The sequence below is a fragment of the Lissotriton vulgaris genome, chromosome 1_1, assembly GCF_964263255.1.
Source record: "Lissotriton vulgaris chromosome 1_1, aLisVul1.2, whole genome shotgun sequence".
Taxonomy (NCBI): domain Eukaryota; kingdom Metazoa; phylum Chordata; class Amphibia; order Caudata; family Salamandridae; genus Lissotriton; species Lissotriton vulgaris.
The window spans coordinates 285,839,407-285,856,293 of NC_141685.1; the positions used below are offsets into that span (position 1 = coordinate 285,839,407).

The window sequence follows — 16,887 nt, forward strand, 5'->3', positions numbered from 1 at the left end:
CACCCCACCTACGACCAAAGATGAAGTAAGTCCGACGCTCAAGAATAATTATCCTAGTTAACCACCCTTGGGTTAAGCAACACACCTTACTCCTGCTTCCTTCCTCCCCCTAGCAAATGAAAGTGGTATCTTCTTAACATGGCGGTGTGCAGTGGGTCTGGATAGGATGGGGCCAACAAGCGCAAACCCCTCTAGCCTACAGACCCAGGGCTTTATAGTCCACCCAGATGCCCTCCACTCATCCCAAGCGCACCTTCATGACATGCCCAATCTTGTGTACTGTGTAACTTTAGGGGGGCAAGAGGCGCCTGCCCAGACTAATGGCGCCCTCCCCCTGTGCTTTTGGGATGGAACCAACATCAGAGATGTGCTTTTGTGACTTGTGGCACTTTTGAAACTATATTTTAACAAACACTCTTAAACAGGGGTCTCCGATCTTTTCATTAGTAAGAGCTAATGAAAATCATCCCGAGCTACTACCACAATTAGTGGTGTCAAAGCGGCCACAACAACACGATTACGTAAGTGGCCACCCCATGCAGGATTACCTCCAGCGATCACCTCAGTTCAGTCACAGTAGCTAACAGTAATGTTAAAAAAAGGCTATATCAGTGCTGAATGCCTTTACATGGATAATACATAACAGCCATAGCTTCAATGCCCCTGCACCAAGGTAACAATATGAGCCATAAGTCTCTACTCCAAATGAGTTATCACTCAGAATTTGAGCTTTCCATACATTTTTGGAAATGTATCCTTTTTTTCACAAACATCAGCTTATGGGTTTGGAAAAGGCACACGTTTTCATATCTAATACACTTTCTAATGTTGTATACATAGATTAATTCAACCAAGCACAAGCATCAAATGTAGAAGGCGGAGCTGCACAGAGGAGTTTTATTTGCAGGTAGCTGAAGAGCTCCCAGTAGCTCACAAGCTTTGTAGAAGTAACCTGCTTTAAAATCAGTGTCCGTGAGTTGTAATGCACAATATTGGGGTACAAAATAGTGGCAACACGACATAGACTACCACTACCTCGTCTAGGTAAATGAGATGTACTGTTCTTAACTTCTCATATATTAACGCCATACTTACCTACATGTACTTACCCTAGGGATGTCCCTGTAGTTGAAAAGCTTGAGTATGTCTTGTGGTAGAGTACAGTTCTCCAGTGTGGAAACAGCAGAGTGCTGGACAAGGTATTCACCTGTGCCTCCTGACTGCAGCGCCACAGGGCGTCACCTGAGATCAGGGTCGGGCTGGGGCCGTTTCATCTATAGATTATTAACTGGGGAGGACTTTATTTCGAGGCCCGTTGTGACTGAAAGGAAAATCAAGGAATACATGGAAGTAAGGGTGACTGTGCAGGCTAGCGTTTGTGCACTGCGGTGTGAGAAGAGCAGCGCATTGTCAGCTTTTGTTTGCTGTGTTTCCAGTGCTGAAGAGGCGCTTGTTCAGCTTTCTATTGGAAGCAGTCGCGGAAAGCTGCCCTCTCCATGAAAAGAAAAGGTTCTTTACTGCCTCCGGTGCGCTCGCAGATTACAGGTCTCGACTCGAGCTGTAGTTTTTAGGACCAGTCCAGGCAAAGGGCCTCAGACAAAGATCTCATCATTTCGAAGCTGCTGAGGGGCCACTGCTTGTCAATGTGTGCCTCGTGGTGAGGCGAGAGCCGGTCAGTTCTGTGCCTTATGACCAGTGCAGACTAGAAAACCATGCCAAAGAAAACGTCATTATATGCCTACATGAAATGGTAACCCATATTGCAAAGTATTTAAAAAAAGATAAAACTTGAAGAATTGAAAGCACTGCAAGGGGTGGATGAAAGGTTAGTACAAGGCAGGTCAGTTTAGAAGGGCAAGGTTAAGATTGGGTCAATGGTTAGATGATTGTGGGATACTTTTCAAGTTAGATGGGACTGAGGGTGTTAGAGCTCGGTTTATAGTTAGGGTGACATTCAGACTTTCCATGGTAGTGGTGTTCTTTGCCTTGTGGCCGGCTCTCTGCAGGCCAGTTCCATGCAGGAGGCTTAGGTCTTCCTGCTACTTCCTCCAGGGGGGGAGCATTGCTGTGCAGGGTTGCTTGTGTTCTTGACATCTGTGCAGATTTGAAGTGTTAGTAGTGTGCTCTTCCCTTCACTGCTGTGAGTTCTTCAGCAGTGGGATTCAGTGGTGTGCAGGATGTTAAATAGTAATCACTTGCGTGCCTGCTTCTAGGCACATTTCCCAGCGCTGTGTACGTCATTTTACTTTGCAGGGCGATGGGTGGTGTCCAGATATAGCCTAGTGCGGGACTAGAGGGGACACAGGTGCAGCAGTGAGGCCTGGCGGTCAGTTGGCTGCTTGTTAAGCAGCCGCAGAGTGCGAGGAAACCGGTGCAGCAGTGACCCCTAGCGGTGGTTGTGCTACTTCCTGCACAGCCTCAGTCAGAAGCTACTGACCGTGAAGGAGGAGTAACCTCTATCCCTAAGTGGACAGCTTACTCCGCGGACCTAGGGGGTTAGTAGTTTCCTGTACAGGCACAAAGGAAGGGTACAGTCGGTAGAAATACAGAACTTACTCCGAGCTGCGAGTGTTGTGCCCTCTGCCCAAAGGAGCAAGATGCAGCAGTGGCCTCCAAAAGAGTCTGCGAAGGAGAGAGGCAGCTGCCAAAGGAGCAGCAGTGATCTTTACAGGCTAGTTTGGAGCTTACGCGCAGTCACAGAGGGGGGAGGTAGCAGGCAGATATGCAGCAGGCCCTTGCCCCACAGCACTGACCCTGTAGCTTTCTCAGTAGTCCCACTAGAAAAAGAGTAGAGCGATGCAGAAGTGTCTGCCAGCCTGCCGCTGCACAGAGACACAGATTGAAGTGCAGCCGTGAGCCCTAGCAGTCAGCCTGCAGCTCCACGTCTGCTCCTGAGGCAGAGATTGAAGTGCAGCAGTGAGCCCTAGCAGCCAGCCTGCAGCTCCACGTCTGCCCCTGAGGCAGAGATTGAAGTGCAGCAGTGAGCCCTAGCAGTCAGCATGCAGCTCCACAGAGACAGAGATTGAAGTGCAACAGTGAGCCCTAGCAGTCAGCCTGCTGCTCTACAGAGACACAGATTGAAGTGCAGCAGTGAGCCCTAGCAGTCAGCCTGCCGCTGCACAGAGACACAGATTGAAGTGCAGCAGTGAGCCCTAGCAGTCAGCCTGCAGCTCCACGTCTGCCCCTGAGACAGAGATTGAAGTGCAGCAGTGAGCCCTAGCAGTCAGCCTGCAGCTCCACGTCTGCTCCTGAGGCAGAGATTGAAGTGCAGCAGTGAGCCCTAGCAGCCAGCCTGCAGCTCCACGTCTGCCCCTGAGGCAGAGATTGAAGTGCAGCAGTGAACCCTAGCAATCAGCCTTCAGCTCCACAGAGACAGAAATTGAAGTGCAGCAGTGAGCCCTAGCAGTCAGCCTGCAGCTCCACAGAGACAGAGATTGAAGTGCAGCAGTGAGCCCTAGCAGTCAGCCTGCAGCTCCACGTCTGCCCCTGAGGCAGAGATTGAAGTGCAGCAGTGAACCCTAGCAGTCAGCCTGCAGCTCCACATCTGCCCCTTAGGCAGAGATTGAAGTGCAGCAGTGAGCCCTAGCAGTCAGCCTGCAGCTCCACAGAGACAGAGATTGAAGTGCAGCAGTGAGCCCTAGCAGTCAGCCTGCAGCTCTACAGAGACACAGATTGAAGTGCAGCAGTGGGCCCTAGCAGTCCGCCTGCAGCTCCACAGAGACAGAGATTGAAGTGAGCAGTGAGCCCTTGCAGCCGGCCTGCAGCTCCACGTCTGCCCCTGAGACAGAGATTGAAGTGCAGCAGTGAGCCCTAGCAGTCAGCCTGCAGCTCCACGTCTGCTCCTGAGGCAGAGAGTGAAGTGCAGCAGTGAGCCCTAGCAGTCAGCCTGCAGCTCCACAGAGACAGAGATTGAAGTGCAGCAGTGAGCCCTAGCAGCCAGCCTGCAGCTCCACGTCTGCCCCTGAGGCAGAGATTGAAGTGCAGCAGTGAGCCCTAGCAGTCAGCATGCAGCTCCACAGAGACAGAGATTGAAGTGCAGCAGTGAGCCCTAGCAGTCAGCCTGCTGCTCTACAGAGACACAGATTGAAGTGCAGCAGTGAGCCCTAGCAGTCAGCCTGCCGCTGCACAGAGACACAGATTGAAGTGCAGCAGTGAGCCCTAGCAGTCAGCCTGCAGCTCCACGTCTGCCCCTGAGACAGAGATTGAAGTGCAGCAGTGAGCCCTAGCAGTCAGCCTGCAGCTCCACGTCTGCTCCTGAGGCAGAGATTGAAGTGCAGCAGTGAGCCCTAGCAGCCAGCCTGCAGCTCCACGTCTGCCCCTGAGGCAGAGATTGAAGTGCAGCAGTGAATCCTAGCAATCAGCCTTCAGCTCCACAGAGACAGAAATTGAAGTGCAGCAGTGAGCCCTAGCAGTCAGCCTGCAGCTCCACAGAGACAGAGATTGAAGTGCAGCAGTGAGCCCTAGCAGTCAGCCTGCAGCTCCACGTCTGCCCCTGAGGCAGAGATTGAAGTGCAGCAGTGAGCCCTAGCAGTCAGCCTGCAGCTCCACGTCTGCTCCTGAGGCAGAGAGTGAAGTGCAGCAGTGAGCCCTAGCAGTCAGCCTGCAGCTCCACAGAGACAGAGATTGAAGTGCAGCAGTGAGCCCTAGCAGCCAGCCTGCAGCTCCACGTCTGCCCCTGAGGCAGAGATTGAAGTGCAGCAGTGAGCCCTAGCAGTCAGCATGCAGCTCCACAGAGACAGAGATTGAAGTGCAGCAGTGAGCCCTAGCAGTCAGCCTGCTGCTCTACAGAGACACAGATTGAAGTGCAGCAGTGAGCCCTAGCAGTCAGCCTGCCGCTGCACAGAGACACAGATTGAAGTGCAGCAGTGAGCCCTAGCAGTCAGCCTGCAGCTCCACGTCTGCCCCTGAGACAGAGATTGAAGTGCAGCAGTGAGCCCTAGCAGTCAGCCTGCAGCTCCACGTCTGCTCCTGAGGCAGAGATTGAAGTGCAGCAGTGAGCCCTAGCAGCCAGCCTGCAGCTCCACGTCTGCCCCTGAGGCAGAGATTGAAGTGCAGCAGTGAATCCTAGCAATCAGCCTTCAGCTCCACAGAGACAGAAATTGAAGTGCAGCAGTGAGCCCTAGCAGTCAGCCTGCAGCTCCACAGAGACAGAGATTGAAGTGCAGCAGTGAGCCCTAGCAGTCAGCCTGCAGCTCCACGTCTGCCCCTGAGGCAGAGATTGAAGTGCAGCAGTGAACCCTAGCAGTCAGCCTGCAGCTCCACATCTGCCCCTTAGGCAGAGATTGAAGTGCAGCAGTGAGCCCTAGCAGTCAGCCTGCAGCTCTACAGAGACACAGATTGAAGTGCAGCAGTGAGCCCTAGCAGTCCGCCTGCAGCTCCACAGAGACAGAGATTGAAGTGAGCAGTGAGCCCTAGCAGCCGGCCTGCAGCTCCACGTCTGCCCCTGAGACAGAGATTGAAGTGCAGCAGTGAGCCCTAGCAGTCAGCCTGCAGCTCCACGTCTGCTCCTGAGGCAGAGAGTGAAGTGCAGCAGTGAGCCCTAGCAGCCAGCCTGCAGCTCCACGTCTGCCCCTGAGGCAGAGATTGAAGTGCAGCAGTGAACCCTAGCAATCAGCCTTCAGCTCCACAGAGGCAAAAATTGAAGTGCAGCAGTGAGCCCTAGCAGTCAGCCTGCAGCTCCACAGAGACAGAGATTGAAGTGCAGCAGTGAGCCCTAGCAGTCAGCCTGCAGCTCCACGTCTGCCCCTGAGGCAGAGATTGAAGTGCAGCAGTGAACCCTAGCAGTCAGCCTGCAGCTCCACATCTGCCCCTTAGGCAGAGATTGAAGTGCAGCAGTGAGCCCTAGCAGTCAGCCTGCAGCTCCACAGAGACAGAGATTGAAGTGCAGCAGTGAGCCCTAGCAGTCAGCCTGCAGCTCTACCGAGACACAGATTGAAGTGCAGCAGTGAGCCCTAGCAGTCCGCCTGCAGCTCCACAGAGACAGAGATTGAAGTGAGCCCTAGCAGTCAGCCTGCAGCTCCACGTCTGCCCCTGAGACAGAGATTGAAGTGCAGCAGTGAGCCCTAGCAGTCAGCATGCAGCTCCACAGAGACAGAGATTGAAGTGCAGCAGTGAGCCCTAGCAGTCAGCCTGCTGCTCTACAGAGACACAGATTGAAGTGCAGCAGTGAGCCCTAGCAGTCAGCCTGCCGCTGCACAGAGACACAGATTGAAGTGCAGCAGTGAGCCCTAGCAGTCAGCCTGCAGCTCCACGTCTGCCCCTGAGACAGAGATTGAAGTGCAGCAGTGAGCCCTAGCAGTCAGCCTGCAGCTCCACGTCTGCTCCTGAGGCAGAGATTGAAGTGCAGCAGTGAGCCCTAGCAGCCAGCCTGCAGCTCCACGTCTGCCCCTGAGGCAGAGATTGAAGTGCAGCAGTGAACCCTAGCAATCAGCCTTCAGCTCCACAGAGACAGAAATTGAAGTGCAGCAGTGAGCCCTAGCAGTCAGCCTGCAGCTCCACAGAGACAGAGATTGAAGTGCAGCAGTGAGCCCTAGCAGTCAGCCTGCAGCTCCACGTCTGCCCCTGAGGCAGAGATTGAAGTGCAGCAGTGAACCCTAGCAGTCAGCCTGCAGCTCCACATCTGCCCCTTAGGCAGAGATTGAAGTGCAGCAGTGAGCCCTAGCAGTCAGCCTGCAGCTCCACAGAGACAGAGATTGAAGTGCAGCAGTGAGCCCTAGCAGTCAGCCTGCAGCTCTACAGAGACACAGATTGAAGTGCAGCAGTGAGCCCTAGCAGTCCGCCTGCAGCTCCACAGAGACAGAGATTGAAGTGAGCAGTGAGCCCTAGCAGCCGGCCTGCAGCTCCACGTCTGCCCCTGAGACAGAGATTGAAGTGCAGCAGTGAGCCCTAGCAGTCAGCCTGCAGCTCCGCGTCTGCTCCTGAGGCAGAGAGTGAAGTGCAGCAGTGAGCCCTAGCAGCCAGCCTGCAGCTCCACGTCTGCCCCTGAGGCAGAGATTGAAGTGCAGCAGTGAACCCTAGCAATCAGCCTTCAGCTCCACAGAGACAGAGATTGAAGTGCAGCAGTGAGCCCTAGCAGTCAGCCTGCAGCTCCACAGAGACAGAGATTGAAGTGCAGCAGTGAGCCCTAGCAGTCAGCCTGCAGCTCCACGTCTGCCCCTGAGGCAGAGATTGAAGTGCAGCAGTGAACCCTAGCAGTCAGCCTGCAGCTCCACATCTGCCCCTTAGGCAGAGATTGAAGTGCAGCAGTGAGCCCTAGCAGTCAGCCTGCAGCTCCACAGAGACAGAGATTGAAGTGCAGCAGTGAGCCCTAGCAGTCAGCCTGCAGCTCTACCGAGACACAGATTGAAGTGCAGCAGTGAGCCCTAGCAGTCCGCCTGCAGCTCCACAGAGACAGAGATTGAAGTGAGCCCTAGCAGTCAGCCTGCAGCTCCACGTCTGCCCCTGAGGCAGAGATTGAAGTGCAGCAGTGAACCCTAGCAATCAGCCTTCAGCTCCACAGAGACAGAGATTGAAGTGCAGCAGTGAGCCCTAGCAGTCAGCCTGCAGCTCCACAGACACAGAGATTGAAGTGCAGCAGTGAGCCCTAGCAGTCAGCCTGCAGCTCCGCGTCTGCCCCTGAGGCAGAGATTGAAGTGCAGCAGTGAACCCTAGCAGTCAGCCTGCAGCTCCACATCTGCCCCTTAGGCAGAGATTGAAGTGCAGCAGTGAGCCCTAGCAGTCAGCCTGCAGCTCCACAGAGACACAGATTGAAGTGCAGCAGTGAGCCCTAGCAGTCCGCCTGCAGCTCCACAGAGACAGAGATTGAAGTGAGCAGTGAGCCCTAGCAGTCGGCCTGCAGCTCCACGTCTGCCCCTGAGACAGAGATTGAAGTGCAGCAGTGAGCCCTAGCAGTCAGCCTGCAGCTCCACGTCTGCTCCTGAGGCAGAGAGTGAAGTGCAGCAGTGAGCCCTACCAGCCAGCCTGCAGCTCCACGTCTGCCCCTGAGGCAGAGATTGAAGTGCAGCAGCGAACCCTAGCAATCAGCCTTCAGCTCCACAGAGACAGAGATTGAAGTGCAGCAGTGAGCCCTAGCAGTCAGCCTGCAGCTCCACGTCTGCCCCTGAGGCAGAGATTGAAGTGCAGCAGTGAACCCTAGCAGTCAGCCTGCAGCTCCACAGAGACGGAGATTGAAGTGCAGCAGTGAGCCCTAGCAGTCAGCCTGCAGCTCCACAGAGACAGAGATTGAAGTGCAGCAGTGAACCCTAGCAATCAGCCTTCAGCTCCACAGAGACAGAGATTGAAGTGCAGCAGTGAGCCCTAGCAGTCAGCCTGCAGCTCCACAGAGACAGAGATTGAAGTGCAGCAGTGAGCCCTAGCAGTCAGCCTGCAGCTCTACAGAGACACAGATTGAAGTGCAGCAGTGAGCCCTAGCAGTCCGCCTGCAGCTCCACAGAGACGGAGATTGAAGTGAGCAGTGAGCCCTAGCAGTCGGCCTGCAGCTCCACGTCTGCCCTTGAGGCAGAGATTGAAGTGCAGCAGTGAGCCCTAGCAGTCAGCCTGCAGCTCCACGTCTGCCCCTGAGGCAGAGATTGAAGTGCAGCAGTGAACCCTAGCAGTCAGCCTGCTGCTCCACATCTACCCCTGAGGCAGAGACTAGGACAGGTTCCCTTTGTCCCTGCGATGCAGACAGAATTGCAGCACGGACCCTTCGTAGTAGGCCTGCAGTTTCCCTCAGTCCCTGAGAAGCAGGCAGAAGTGACCCTTAGTAGTACGGCCGCAGTTTCCCTTTGTCCCTGAGATGCAGACAGAAGTGCAGCAGGGACCCTTAGTAGAAGGCCCACAGTTTCCCTTAGTCCCTGAGATGCAGACAGAATTGCAGCAGGGACTCTTCGTAGTAGGCCTGCAGTTTCCCTCAGTCCCTGAGAAGCAGGCAGAAGTGACCCTTAGTAGTACGCCCGCAGTTTCCCTTTGTCCCTGAGATGCAGACAGAAGTGCAGCAGCGACCCTTAGTAGTAGGCCTGCAGTTTCCCTTTGTCCCTGAGATGCAGACAGAAATGCAGCAGGGACACTTAGTGGTAGGCCTGCAGTTTCCCTCAGTCCCTGAGATGCAGACAGAAGTGCAGCAGCGACCCTTAGTAGTAGGGCTGCAGTTTCCCTCAGTCCCTGAGATGCAGACAGAAGTGCAGCAGCGACCCTTAGTTGTAGGCCTGCGGTTTCCCTCAGTCCCTGAGATGCAGACAGGAGTGCAGCAGCGACCCTTAGTAGTAGGCCTGCAGTTTCCCTCAGTCCCTGAGATGCAGACAGAAGTGCAGCAGGGACCCTTAGTTGTAGGCCTGCAGTTTCCCTCAGTCCCTGAGATGCAGACTGGAGTGCAGCAGCGACCCTTAGTAGTAGGCCTGCAGTTTCCCTCAGTCCCTGAGATGCAGACAGAAGTGCAGCAGGGACCCTTAGTAGTAGGCCTGCAGTTTCCCTCAGTCCCTGAGATGCAGACAGAAGTGCAGCAGCGACACTTAGTAGTAGGCCTGCAGTTTCCCTCAGTCCCTGAGATGCAGACAGAAGTGCAGCAGCGACCCTTAGTTGTAGGGCTGCAGTTTCCCTCAGTCCCTGAGATGCAGACAGGAGTGCAGCAGCGACCCTTAGTAGTAGGCCTGCAGTTTCCCTCAGTCCCTGAGATGCAGACAGAAGTGCAGCAGGGACCCTTAGTAGTAGGCCTGCAGCTTCCCTCTGTCCCTGTAAAGCAGGCAGAAGTGACCCTTAGTAGTAGGCCTGCAGTTTCCCTTTGAGCCTGAGATGCAGACAGAAGTGCAGCAGGGACCCTTACTAGTAGGCCTGCAGTTTCCCTTAGTCCCTGAGATGCAGACAGAAGTGCAGCAGGGACCCTTAGTAGTAGGCCTGCAGTTTCCCTCAGTCCCTGAGATGCAGACAGAAGTGCAGCAGGGACCCTTAGTAGTAGGCCTGCAGTTTCCCTCAGTCCCTGAGATGCAGACAGAAGTGCAGCAGGGACCCTTAGTAGAAGGCCCACAGTTTCCCTTAGTCCCTGAGATGCAGACAGAATTGCAGCAGGGACCCTTCGTAGTAGGCCTGCAGTTTCCCTCCGTCCCTGAGAAGCAGGCAGAAGTGACCCTTAGTAGTACGCCCGCAGTTTCCCTTAGTCCCTGAGATGCAGACAGAAGTGCAGCAGGGACCCTTAGTAGTAGGCCTGCAGTTTCCCTCAGTCCCTGAGATGCAGACAGAAGTGCAGCAGGGACCCTTAGTAGAAGGCCCACAGTTTCCCTTAGTCCCTGAGATGCAGACAGAATTGCAGCAGGGACCCTTCGTAGTAGGCCTGCAGTTTCCCTCCCTCCCTGAGAAGCAGGCAGAAGTGACCCTTAGGAGTACGCCCGCAGTTTCCCTTTGTCCCTGAGATGCAGACAGAAGTGCAGCAGGGACCCTTAGTAGTAGGCCTGCAGTTTCCCTTTGTCCCTGAGATGCAGACAGAAGTGCAGCAGCGACACTTAGTAGTAGGCCTTCAGTTTCCCTTTGTCCCTGAGATGCAGACAGAAGTGCAGCAGCGACCCTTAGTAGTAGGGCTGCAGTTTCCCTCAGTCCCTGAGATGCAGACAGGAGTGCAGCAGCGACCCTTAGTAGTAGGCCTGCAGTTTCCCTCAGTCCCTGAGATGCAGACAGAAGTGCAGCAGGGACCCTTAGTAGTAGGCCTGCAGCTTCCCTCTGTCCCTGTAAAGCAGGCAGAAGTGACCCTTAGTAGTAGGCCTGCAGTTTCCCTTTGAGCCTGAGATGCAGACAGAAGTGCAGCAGGGACCCTTAGTAGTAGGCCTGCAGTTTCCCTTAGTCCCTGAGATGCAGACAGAAGTGCAGCAGGGACCCTTAGTAGTAGGCCTGCAGTTTCCCTCAGTCCCTGAGATGCAGACAGAAGTGCAGCAGGGACCCTTAGTAGTAGGCCTGCAGTTTCCCTCAGTCCCTGAGATGCAGACAGAAGTGCAGCAGGGACCCTTAGTAGAAGGCCCACAGTTTCCCTTAGTCCCTGAGATGCAGAAAGAATTGCAGCAGGGACCCTTCGTAGTAGGCCTGCAGTTTCCCCCAGTCCCTGAGAAGCAGGCAGAAGTGACCCTTAGTAGTACGCCCGCAGTTTCCCTTTGTCCCTGAGATGCAGACAGAAGTGCAGCAGCGACCCTTAGTAGTAGGGCTGCAGTTTCCCTCAGTCCCTGAGATGCAGACAGAAGTGCAGCAGGGACCCTTAGTAGTAGGCCTGCAGCTTCCCTCTGTCCCTGTAAAGCAGGCAGAAGTGACCCTTAGTAGTAGGCCTGCAGTTTCCCTTTGAGCCTGAGATGCAGACAGAAGTGCAGCAGGGACCCTTACTAGTAGGCCTGCAGTTTCCCTCAGTCCCTGAGATGCAGACAGAAGTGCAGCAGGGACCCTTAGTTGTAGGCCTGCAGTTTCCCTCAGTCCCTGAAATGCAGACAGAAGTGCAGCAGCGACACTTAGTAGTAGGCCTGCAGTTTCCCTTTGTCCCTGAGATGCAGACAGAAGTGCAGCAGCGACCCTTAGTAGTAGGGCTGCAGTTTCCCTCAGTCCCTGAGATGCAGACAGAAGTGCAGCAGCGACACTTAGTAGTAGGCCTGCAGTTTCCCTTTGTCCCTGAGATGCAGACAGAAGTGCAGCAGCGACCCTTAGTAGTAGGGCTGCAGTTTCCCTCAGTCCCTGAGATGCAGACAGGAGTGCAGCAGCGACCCTTAGTAGTAGGCCTGCAGTTTCCCTCAGTCCCTGAGATGCAGACAGAAGTGCAGCAGGGACCCTTAGTAGTAGGCCTGCAGCTTCCCTCTGTCCCTGTAAAGCAGGCAGAAGTGACCCTTAGTAGTAGGCCTGCAGTTTCCCTTTGAGCCTGAGATGCAGACAGAAGTGCAGCAGGGACCCTTAGTTGTAGGCCTGCAGTTTCCCTCAGTCCCTGAGATACAGACAGAAGTGCAGCAGTGACCCTTAGTAGTAGGCCTGCAGTTTCCCTTTGTCCCTGAGATGCTGACAGAAGTGAACCTTACTGCCGGTAAGAGGCCTCAGTGCGGATTCAGGGCCGGCGCTAGGCATGGGCAGCGTGGGCAGCGGCCCAGGGCCTCGCAGCCAGGGGGCCTCGCGCTTTCAAATGCTTCAGAGTTTGGAGGCCCAGGGGGCCCAGGAGGCCCAAGGGATTTAATCAATATCTGCCTGCCTTGGCCTAATCGCTGCATCTGCATGAGGATAGCAGCCATTAGACAGGCCATTCAAGAACCATCACCTGTGAAGTGCGCCCTGCCCCTGACGGCGCCTCACACTGAAAACAGCTCAGCTCACCCAGGACTAGGGAAAGGGAGCACAAAGTAAATGAAAGGGGTGCGAAATACGGAATCAAGTGAGAGGGGGCAGGGGGAGCAGATAGGTGTGATAGCAGCAAGAGTGAGTGCAGGAAGAGTAGCACAATCAGAATGTAGAATTGGCTGGACTAGGGCTTTCAGTGTGCTAGGTCCCTCGAGTCTTTACCTGGTGGTAAATTAAAATATTGAAACAGGCCCTACCGGACACTATATTCATGTCCTTTACTTTACCTACAAAAACAATGATCCTGTATTAGCACAATAATTGTATAACACAGTGGCCGGGTTGGACATTAGGGCAATCAGGCAGTGTTTAATGGTCCAATCCGCCAGGTTAGTATTTGACCTGATTTTTGGGCTGTTTGTTTGCCTGCTTTATGGTCAGATGAACATGTTTTAAATGTTGATTTTCATGATATTAAAACAAACATTGCCTGCAGCAAAATCAAATTATGCAATCTCTCATACCTTACAAAAAACGTAAACAGCTTGGGCCTCATTTATGAGGCCTTGCGTCAGTTTTGCGCTGCTGATGCGTCACTTTTTGTGACGCATCGGCGGCGTAAAACATGCGCCTTGTTGCGCCATATTTAAAAAGTGACGCATCTAGGTAGATGCGTCACTTTTTAAACCCCTGCGCCACATTATACCTGCGTCAGGTATAATGTATGCAGAGGGGGCGTTCCCCCGCAAAAAGCCTCGTAATAGTGACGCAGTGAAATCTATGAGATTTCATTGCGTCACTTTTAGGACGCTGTTGCGTCAAAATCTTGCGCCTGCCTCACAGCAGGCGTAAGACTGATGCAAGCCCTTTCACATGGGGCTTTCCACATGTGAAAGGACGCATTGCTGGAGTTGCGTCACTTTTGTGACACACTCCAGCAATGCGTCACTTTTGCGCTTACAGATACGTCAGAAATACTGATGTATCTGTAACTCCTTGCGACATGATGCGTCATACATTAAATATGACGCATCATTGGTGTCGCAAGGAGTGCGCAGTGAAAAGTGACGCATCGCTGTTTTCACGCAGCGATGCGTCACTTTTCATAAATAAGTCCCCATGTCTTTACAAGTTAAAAACTGCCCTAATTTTGACACTTTTCTAGCTAACTAATTCACTAATGGGGGCCACTTTTATTTTTGTGCTGGGCCTATTTCCTGACCCTATGAGGTAACTTCCTGTCAGGTTAAATCTTATGCAAATTATAGGGGCCTCGCATGTTCCTATTCTGCCCGGGGCCCCACAAATCCTAGGACCGGCCCTGTGCGGATTGTCTCTGGTTTGTAAACTGAGCGTGCGCAGTGCGGTCGATGAAGCATTACCAATAATGGCAGCTGCCAGCGCCGCTAGTGCTGGAGCTGTGGCGAGGTGGCCTGAGCAGGCTTGTGTGCTGAAGTAAAGTGTGTACCGCCTCTAATGACCCGGTCTCTCTCTCTGTCTCTCTCTCTTTCAGGCTGCCCGGACAATGCGAGTACTTAGGACTGCAGGTTGCTGATTACTTCAAGCAGTGGATTAACCTGAAAAAGGTACCGTCCCCCGAGCACTCTGGCTCCCTGCTCGCCCACCCCCGCCCCATCCCTCGAGTATAATATCCAGGCCCCTCATTTGCATGTAAATTAACAGGCCTTCCTCCCCCTGCCTCCTTCCCATTGTGTGCCCTCTAATAGCCTTCCTGCACCCGAGCTGTGTGAGCTGCGACCAGCAGCTGATGTGTGCATCTCCTGTCGGAGCTGAAGCTCTGGGGGCCAGCAGTGGAAGGCACCTGCCCCCTGCAGAATGGGATGGCGGGGGCCCCGAGCCTCACAGATCGACTAGATATTCGTTTACCATGGACCCATGGGGCTCCCCCCCCCCTTCCTGCTGCAGGAGTTGCGTGATCGAGGCCCATTCAGAGCAGAAGGCCCTGCATAAGCAAACAACCAAACATAGCATTCTTTTCGCCTCTGACGCTTTGACTTTTTTACTCTTAACAATTTGGTCAATGTATTGATTAATACGTATTTACTTGTGCAGTGTATAGTTTTGATTTTCGGGTCAGGGCAAATAGGTTTCTTTTCGTGGTGGCAGGCTTGGTGTTCACCAGTCAGGAACCCCCAGCGGTTGGTTTGGTTCAGGGGTCCCCATTGGGAGATATACTGCTGAGTGCTTAGAATAATAAGTCTGACACTGGAATCAGTGCAGGTTTATTATTTTGAGGTGTTTGAGACTAAACATCCCTGGATTCAGTAAAGCATTATGGTGCTAGGAAACACGTAATGACCAGTTTCTAGAACATATACTCAAGATGGCTTTGCTGGGCAATTATATCTAAGAATGGCCTTAGATATTCTAGGGACTTCTGCTCATGCAGGTAGGTCCTCACGGGAGGTATAGAGCCCCCTGCCTTAAGAGTGGCTTATCTAGGCCTCATGCGGGGCAGGCATGGCACACAGTGCTAGGTCGAATCTTCACCTCTAGCTGCACCACAGCATACAGGCTGTAATGGCAATGGTGCCTGTGTGTGGTGAGCGATGTCAGAGAAAGGGATAACGCCTGCTGCAGCTCTCGGTGGCCTTTCCCTGGCTACCATGCCCTTGGTACTATATATGCCCTTACAAGGGACTTACATATAGTCTAGAGTTGTGCCAATTGTGGAAACAATGGTAGAGGTTAGGGAAAGAACACAGGCTCTGGGAACCTGATTGGCAGGGACCCAGGGCACACTCAGTCAAATTGCATTAGGTAGCTAGCAAAAAGGTAGGGAGCAAACATGCAGAAAGGACACTTTCCTACACATGGTGATTCATTATCCAGGGACTGCGGTGTACCAGATAGTAATTACCTGCATCAGTTGCCTTTTAGCCATGAAAAATATTATTTTAAGCATGCCTGATTTTAAAACGGTGCTTGTCCTTGGGACTAAATTTGGTAGTGAGACTGTCTCAAACGTCTCATGAAAAGAGAAAGGAGCAAATGCACTGGGATGACTAAGGGTCAGGTGTACTATTACATCGCATAAAGTAGTCTCAATTTGCGACTAGTATTTTTCCTACCTGTGTAGACCCAAACTATGTACAAATTCCAAATCTGAAGGAGTCACAATTAATATTCATGAGGTATTCGCAAATAGCTATTCGATTGGATCGATAATGATCTGCAAGGGTCAGCTGACCACCATGTCTCTGATAGCTTTTCAAATGAAGATTATTCTTACTTTTTTTGTTAATCGTCCCCTTTTCCTTAAAGTAAACGGGCTGAACTCGTATCAGTTGAGCTTTTGAAAGGGACACTTATAATATGCCCTTCCAAGTACTGAATCGATATGGAGTCCACACAAATTTTAGAAACCTTTAAAATATTACTGATTCCTAAATGGGTTTAGTAAATAGCAAACAACATTTCTGCGGGTGTACACAGCTATTTGGACTGTTTGCGACCATAAAACATTTATACAACTTGCATCATAGCTGCACAAGATCAGACAGTTAAGTGAAGCTGTTCCTAGGATCTTGGCTTTCCCACTGCATTTTGATGCGTGAACCAAAAGGCTGGCTTCAGTCTTCAAAGACATAATATCCAATGTTGTGTTCCAATCCAGTTTTATGATCACACTCCTACAAACTCTAAGTCATATTATAAATTCTTCCAATCTTGTAAGGATAACCAAAGACGAAAAAATGAATGTCTAAGATCACACAACTTTATCCCATTCAGAGACCAGGATTAAAGACCATTTCCCCTGGTTCCACAGTTTCCAAAATGTCCTCTAGATCACCTATATGGAGGTAGTTCTTACAGCAAGATGCAAAGAAGGCTGTCCCCAGGGGTAGGACACTGTTGGGGGCCAAGCTCAGATTTTAATGCATTGTTTATTGTCAACATATTTTGTTAAAAGCATGGCTAGATGTAAAAAAAAAAACCTTTCTATACTCTTCCCTCTTCTATCCCTCCACTATCCTTTTCAATCCTAATAGCAGACTAACGTGTCCACCACTCAAATTAATTTCATATTTCCCTATACTAATTCACCACTAATCCTGTTTTGGGTTGCGGAGTAGCGTGCTACCCGCCAAATAGCCCTTCAACACCTCATCAGGGGTAGCAAGCACTAAATAAATGCAATTACAATATAATAAAACACACAATAACATAACATACCTCGTCAACAGATTATAAGTGTTCTTGAGACATGTATCAGCTCATATTCACAGACACCAGTTCCTAATTAAATATGTGACACAATTATAGTACGCATGTGCACACATGAACTACCTGATGCTGTAAATATCAGCTGATGCAGTCCTGTGCAGAATCAGATAAGTTGAAAGTTGCCAAGTTTTGATCACCCTCCTGAAATGAGGCAGGATCGTGATTTCACTAAAAGCCAAAGGAAGGTCGCACCTCAGATCGTGCCCAGAATGGAGCAAGCCCCAGTGCTTCTTTTCTCTGAGAAAACTAGGCACTTGCAGAAGAATGAGATTTCAGGGCCTATTAAAACCTGGACTGTAAAACTTGATATGTTCTTTGGAGAGGTATGTCTGTGTTTCTAATCTCTAAGACTATTAACCCCAATCCCATTGATTG

The 16,887-nt window shown here is 52.1% G+C and overlaps 1 protein-coding gene across 4 annotated transcripts in view; it reads left to right on the forward strand.

Moving 5' to 3' along the window:
- The window catches only part of ERI3 (ERI1 exoribonuclease family member 3), a 1,639,940-nt gene that overhangs the window by 851,796 nt on the left and 771,257 nt on the right, over positions 1–16,887 (forward strand). For all 4 annotated transcript variants that reach the window (XM_086952319.1, XM_086952320.1, XM_086952318.1 and 1 more), the window contains exon 7: positions 13,778–13,850. In XM_086952319.1, coding sequence (XP_086808445.1) covers positions 13,778–13,850 — 73 coding nt within the window. The remainder of the gene's footprint in view (positions 1–13,777; positions 13,851–16,887) is intronic.